Source organism: Gymnoscopelus braueri (assembly GCF_963280865.1).
Source record: "Gymnoscopelus braueri genome assembly, chromosome: 15".
Taxonomy (NCBI): domain Eukaryota; kingdom Metazoa; phylum Chordata; class Actinopteri; order Myctophiformes; family Myctophidae; genus Gymnoscopelus; species Gymnoscopelus braueri.
The window spans coordinates 39,715,157-39,722,505 of NC_137620.1; the positions used below are offsets into that span (position 1 = coordinate 39,715,157).

Genomic DNA, 7,349 nt, shown 5'->3' on the forward strand with positions numbered 1-7,349 from the left:
AATGTTTTTCTAAAAACATCATTCAATCATAATATCTCAGAATGTGACATATTATGCATGCACAGTAGACTAATGATTATATTTCAGAAACTGATTCCCTGGGAAATATTTCAAAATGATGGCAGACGCTTATCAGGGCTCCAGCAGCAGCAGCAGTGAGTGCGGGGGTCGTCGGGACACGGCGGCCTCCCTGGACTCCGTGGGGGCGTCCAGTGGGAGCCTGTCCCCCCTGGAGCCCCCCTCGCCCCTCTTCCCCCCCGACAGCAGTGGGAGGGAAGGCAGTCTGACCAGCGAGGTCTTCCTCAACGTCCTGAAGCTCAACCAGAACAGGAAGAGGCAGGAGACCAGATACGGTACGCACAGGGAGGAAGATGGACACTTAAAGGGATATTTCACTTTCATTCTAACATGTTTGGGGTAATTTTAACGTCTACTCAGGCTTTAGTGAACACCCCAGATGGTTTTTAAGTTGCTTGATTCAGTATTTAGATATTTGATATTCATTTTATCAGACACGCCCCCTTCCTATACAAACCCATTGTAACCTCAAACTCCATTTTGAATGAATATCAAATATCTAAATACTGAATCAAGAAACAGCCTGAGTAGACGTTACAATGACCCCAAACATGTTTGAAAGTGAAATATCCCTTTAATTAATCTTATGCCGTATTGCCTTTTGGACATTTAGACCAAATTCATTATTAAATGGATTATTATTTATTTGTTGGTATTGTAATAGCATATTAGTAGTTATCAACATTCAGGTGAACATAATTATTTTGTCATCTGAAGGTTGCAGTTACACGTGATAGTTCATACGCATAGCAATAGCTCCACCTAGCTGTGAAGGAGGTGATTGTCTATGTGATTGAACTTTGATTTCATTTTATAGTACAGACTCTTTTCAAATAATTAACCAATGAGGGAATGCTCTAGATATGCTTTTTTTGCATCACATTCTTTGAAAAGGCCGTGCCATTAAATAATTTAACGACCATTTAAAAAAGTCAAAGTAAGACTAGACCAGCAACTCCATTTATAACTGAATATGCCCTCTCTCTTCTATTACTTTTGATTGAATACTTTATTAGCAGGTTTATGTTTTATAAGCAAGGTTATGCTAAAAGGGTAACACAAGGATAACTTGTTCCATTGTGGTCCATTGAACTCAATTAATCAGTCACTGGTGCTATCACTGGTGCTACGATAATAATGTTTTTGTTGTTAAATCCCTTACTATCATATTTGACCTGTGGCCTATATATTACATTTAGTTATTAACCTTCTGCAGCCAAGGGGATATTACTAAATATGTTATTTTGGCTACTAATATGCAGGAAAAGAGACAAAGAGAGATTTAGGCTACAGCAGAAAGCCAACGATCATGATAGGCTTACATAATTGGATTTTGAACAGTTGCCATTAGCCTAGTTTGCATTCTTGTTGGAATTGACTTTTTTTTGTCTTTTAGTCTTCAACAGTCTAGAGATGTAAAACTCACATGCAGTTTTCCTATCCTATTACGCTTTCGGACGCTTTTGGACGTACATTACGTCAATTACGTCCGTGTCAGTGAATGAGTTGAGAACACCGGGAAAAGCATCATGTTTAAATGTCATTTTAGATTTCTGCATTAGCTATTCAAAAATAGCAGATGTACAAGATCGCAGCGGGGAACATTTTTGAAAAATCTTGAAAGACCTACTGGTTTAGAAGGCGTTTGTAGAATCGGCCTCAGGTCTTAATGCAGGGGTGATGCAACTTTGGTGATGGATTCATTTCAAATGCATTTAGATATACTTATGTTAACTTTTGCATGTTTGGAATTGTAACAGCTGAAATCAATAACATATCAGTATTCCGATACTGATATATGCGGGCCGCACTAAGTGAAGGTGGGGGCCGCATGTGGCCCGGGCCGCCAGTGGCCCATGTATGTCTTAATGGGTTAAAAACCATTTGTCTCTCCACCGCCCTCCAGGTGGCGCTGCAGAGCCGGCGCCGGGCAAGTCCATCCGTCACATGCGTCAGTTCCACTCCCACCACAACCTGCTGAGCTTGGCTCAGCCCCCCTCGGACAGCAGCGGTAGCTCCTCCAGGCTCCAGGCCCCCGACTCGGAGCGCCAGCCCCAGGACGGGAGGCCCCCCATGGGCTCCACGCTGAGCTTCTCCCTGGTGGGCGGCGGGGGCTGCTCCGCCGCCGAGAACAGCATCTGGATCAAGCAGGCGGCGCCCCAGGAGGAGGAGGAGGAGAGCAAGCCCTCCTCCACCGCCGTCACCAACTTCTGGGACTTTTTCACCGGGAAGGGCTTGTCCGGGTCCGAGACCATCGTATGATGGAGAGGGAGAGGAGTGTGAAGGATGAAGATGAAGAAAGAGGGAGAGGGAGAGAGAGAGTGTGTGTGTGCGTGTGCTCGCGTGTTGACTTGTGAAAAATAAATTGGGAACTGAGTTACGTAGGTGAAGAGAAAGACGAAAAGGAAGGAGAAGGAAAAGTCTAACATTTGCCCTCAGAAACATTATATTAACCACATGAACCCTAGTGTCCCTTTTTCTGGGCATGTCGTAAATAGCCGATCTACAAGTTCACAGCGTGTCGCTTGTAGATTGGCTATTTTTGGCAAAGACATTAAGGTTTAGAAGGGGAAAAAGGAGGGGACCGTGTACAGACTCCTGGGGGACCCCGAAGTATATTAGGGTTTTAATGTCTAAAAATACAGAAAGAACACTGCGTCAGTGACAGCTGGTCAGACTGGACATTTGGTGGGTCGAAGAACAGAGGACACAGCGTCAGTGCCAGCTGGTCGGACTGGACAGAACTCTTGTAAATATGCTGGTTTGGACAGAACAGAAACAATCCTACCAGTGATGTGTTGTATATTGCATATTGTTGTCACTGTTTGATACGTGCTTTTTTCGCTCACGTGCAGTTAGGCCTGGGCAATATCCCAAATGGAAAGATTGTGGTTAAGTCCTGCCAAAATATTGCAATATCATTATTATTATTGTTGTTTTGTTTTTGTTTGGGACTCTTTTGTGTATGTGTGTTGAGATTGCATCAGTGCTCTGTTCCTCAGATGCCGTCGACAGTCAACTTTAGGGTGCCATATCTAAGAATGCCAAATAACGGGGGTGGGTTCGAGTGGCACAGGTGTAAAGTTTCTGCCCTCTCTACCATGGGGTTTGAATCCTCCACAGTGCGTTGGGCTTGGCTCGGAGCTGCAATGAATACAACTAACTGGCCGTGTTCGCAGGTGAGAAGGCCGGGGCGGGGAGGACGCACCCTGTCGCTGCACTAGCGCCGCCTACAGGTTGATCTTCAGCGGGGAGCGGACCTGGGAGGGGTAGAGTGTTCCTCTGCATGCGTTACGTCGTCCTGGTCAATGTCACTGTCGGGTGAGAGGAAGTGTCTGGTAGCTCCATGTGTATCGGAGGAGACATGTTATTGTCTACACTCTCTAGAAAGATCAAAGTAGTCGCACGTGCATACAGCTTACGTGCCTAACAGTTCATTTAGGACAAGAGAGACAGAATAAAAAACAATGTATTTGTTTTTATTTGGTCTCTCTGTTTGACACGTAGCTCAAATGTGTGGCTACGCTGATCTTTCTAGAGTCTTTAACCGTGGGTCGCTCGGCACTCTGCACCTCAAAAGGACGGGTGTGCGTCACACTTCTGTGAACTCTGTTGTCTACAGTACACCCTCCCCAAGACCAAACAGTACGGGTTGGCAGTGACGGGGGGAATTGACTAAATTGGGAGAAAATGCAAAAAGAACAAAAACGCTTGATAAAATGTTTTCCCCAAATAACAACAGCAGCTTTTGATGTTGCGTTCTCCATTTCTTACGAGATTTAAGAGCTACTGTAGTTTGTCATTTCACTCTGTACAGCTGTGATCGTCTTCGTTACTCTTGTAGTTCCTAAACGTTAAAGCACACATCGTCAAACAAAAAAAAAATTAACCACTTGAACTCTAGCATCCCGGCGAGGGAAATACTAGCAGACCAACAGTAGTATAGAGTATAGGGTTTAAGTTGTTAAAAATGCACTTATATGGTTGTAACTTTCAAAATAAAACCCCTTGAGTGAAGTCATGTTTTTTAATTCATTAATTAGTTCATTTTTAATCCCTCAACCCTGAATCCTGAGTTGTACTGTACGTAGTTAGGTGCCGGTGTCTCATATCGAGAATAGCCAGCTATTTTCACACACACACACACACACACACACACACACACAGGCTTGTACAGTAGATCGACTCACACACATGTGTACGCATACTTTATGAAGCTGTATTTCCCTCTGTAGCTGTGAACAGTAAATGCATTGTCTCTGCAGTACAGCATGGTCACAGTACATCATGTTGGAGTCACAGCAGGTGAATTACACACCTGTGTTGACGAGGTGCCAGCAGGCGGAAATAGACTGTAAATGTATGAGTTGCCGCACGCTCGTAGCTTCGACTCAATCATGTACAGTAGTATTCTTATGGCTACCATGACGTCACACTCGAGTAAGTGCGAATAGGGGAAGGGAATTGACGTTGTGCGAATGTGTTCGGAGGTGCAAGTAAAGGTGCTTCCTCTGGGGATTTGGCTCCTTTTTTGTCGTGCCTGTACCACACAAAGGCCCGTGGGGGGGGGCTCCCATCCTGGGCGTCACTGTCCAAATCGTGGGCCTCCTCGAGCCTGCACTACAATATGTAACCATAGCCTTGCGCTAGGACAGAAAAATATATCACTGTATCTTTGAGTTTGTGAGTCCCTCTCACAAACTGATTGCTGTGGTTGTTTGCACCTCTGATGCAATGATTCTCAATTTGGGGTCTGGGGACCCCCAGGGGTCCGTGGGGGGGATTCCAGGGGGTCCACTCCCAAGCAAAATTATTGGCAGTTACTGTAGGAAACCAGTGGACCAGTGGTAACTCTGTAACTCAGAGAGCGTACAAATGAAACCCGTACGGGTCCATTTGGTTTAATTTGTACACTCTCTTGAGTTATGGGGGTCCGTGGCCTAATGCATATCAAAGTCGGGGTCCTTGAAATTAAAATGTTTGAGAACCACTGCACTAACGAGTGGACCGCCCTCCATTCAGCCACGCCCCCAAATACCTGTAAGTGTGTCTAAAATGATTTCTAAAGGAAACAAACAATGCTTTTGTTTAGGCAGCTTAACAGTCAAAAACAAATCCCACTTTTAACGGCCTCAGAAAACAATCGCATAGGAGCTACGGGCGTGCGGAAACTCTTTTTTTCACCCTTTCTTTCTTTTTTGCTTTTTTACAGCTGTACATACTATATGTTATAGTAGGCTAGTAGGCCTTGATTGTACGCAGTGAAGGAAGGTATTGACTACCTATACGTTTATACTGTATTGATTATTTTGAATCTGACGTAAATTGTATGTGTTGTAATATGCAGTATTTTGTTGTCTCTTGTTGTTCAGCTTGTGGGTATGTTATGTAGCCTACGTAATCTCTGCTGTGTTACTTAATGTAACAAATACATGTATTGCGTAACAGTATAGCCACGTTTTACTTGTGGTCTCCATATACAAAACTCAGCACATGAGGGAGTTCACCTCAGTTCAACAGCATGTAGAATAGAACTGAATAGATTATAGGATAAAACTTCATAATCAAACCACAGATAGAAAAGCGACTTTCGGCTTTATCTGATTTACATATATTGTCGCCGTCGGGTGGAAACCTTGGTTGTCCTAAAACGTTACTTTTCGGGAATAACAAAATAAATAAATCCAATGTTATTTAGTCACAAGCTCTCTTTAATGCTTTTCATCCGTTAAACATTTATGAAAATCACAGACAGACTTAAAGGGCCACTTCCCTGATTTTGAACGCAAATCCTGTTTTTATGAAGTCGAGGAGAAAATAAACATGATTTTTATTTTGAATTTGGAATTGGAATGCTTACTCTGTGACATTACAGGGTGAATCTCCGTTCCTCCTAGATTACTTGAACTACAGTGTTAACTGTAAACTGTAGTTCCAGTCGGAACTATACAAATATCAGCTAGAGTCCTGTGTGACTACCTTCTCATGTGTGTACGCTCCAAGAACACATGCCTCCCGGAAGTAGACCTCAAAGAGAGAGTGATTAAAATGAAAATAAAAGCTCAACATAAGGAACTTCCTGTATTAGCAGTATATACAATATTTTGATAGTTTGAATGTGAGCTTGAACAAGCCTAATTTTATCCAATAAAACATATTCATACTATGATGATGTACTTCTCATGCCATAGTTCTTTTCAAGAGCAGCGGACCTCTATTGTTATTAACCAAGAGATTAATCAAACACTATTCTGTAGGGTTGATCCTGTAGTGTAGTGTCCTCAAAATAAATATTTTACACTGATATTTGCCCTAGAAAAAATTAGTCCATTTGCATTGACAGCTAAAATCCTGCATGGCTATAAAGCAAACAAATGGTGAATGCTGCCCCCTTGTGTCCAAGGTGAAACATAACCTATAACAGAATCTGTCAAAGAACATGAGGTGTTGACCGTTCCGCTGTTGAACCGAGAGTTACTGTAGTCCACTTCCTCCTTGAATGCTGACCTTTTATTAATCATTAATGAAGTTGTAATTTAAATACACTAGGAGGTAACCGACTGTACAATGAAAGATTATGGGCCTTTAAATTGGTCTTTACACCTTGGAAAGTGTTAAAACTGCACGCAACAAAAAACGGTATAGCTGATCTACAGTTTAATACTATATAATAAGAAATGCCTAATAAGATTAGTCATAAGACGCTGTGCAAAATAGGGAATATGTTTGATACTAGGGAATAAGTGAGTGACAGATAGTACAGCCATAAAAATAAAGAATACATGAAAAATTAAAGAGTTGAATTTGACAATGCTGCTGGCATTTCTCTCACTTGTTTCCTGAAATAACACACAATGAATAATTCCATCAACACTTCAGGTGCAACTCCAGTTGTGAGCTACTTTGTACTGTATATATGGTTGTGAGAGGACAAAAAAAAGGATGCAGATGACAAGCAATGACACAACAGCAATAAAGCATCACTGATTTGGCCACCAGATATCAGCCTTGTGTCATTTTCAGGTCTCCCATTTATGATCGGGTTCACCTGCCATGACATCATTTGTAACCCTAGAGAGTATTAGAGTGTTTCACTCTAATATCTGAGCTCACTGGAGTCTGGAGGAAGTGGAAAGAATGTGAAACTAGTGAGAAAATATAGAAAAAAGTTATTTTTAATACTAAAATACACATTTTCTGCCATACTCTACCCCAAATAAATACCCCCTTGTGTCACCACCACCAGGCTTTTCCACACGGAGGGGAAATGA

General features: G+C 42.5%; 1 protein-coding gene across 1 annotated transcript; it reads left to right on the forward strand.

Annotated features, from left to right (window-relative positions):
* Positions 1 to 118: 118 nt before the first annotated feature.
* Positions 119 to 4,154, forward strand: LOC308101532 (uncharacterized protein; the record flags this gene model as incomplete). Its single annotated transcript, XM_080450951.1, has 2 exons — positions 119 to 353; positions 1,985 to 4,154. The coding sequence occupies 2 exons, from the start codon at positions 119 to 121 to the stop codon at positions 2,338 to 2,340; spliced, it is 591 nt and encodes a 196-aa protein (XP_080307077.1). The 3' UTR covers positions 2,341 to 4,154.
* Between the last annotated feature and the right edge of the window lie 3,195 nt (positions 4,155 to 7,349).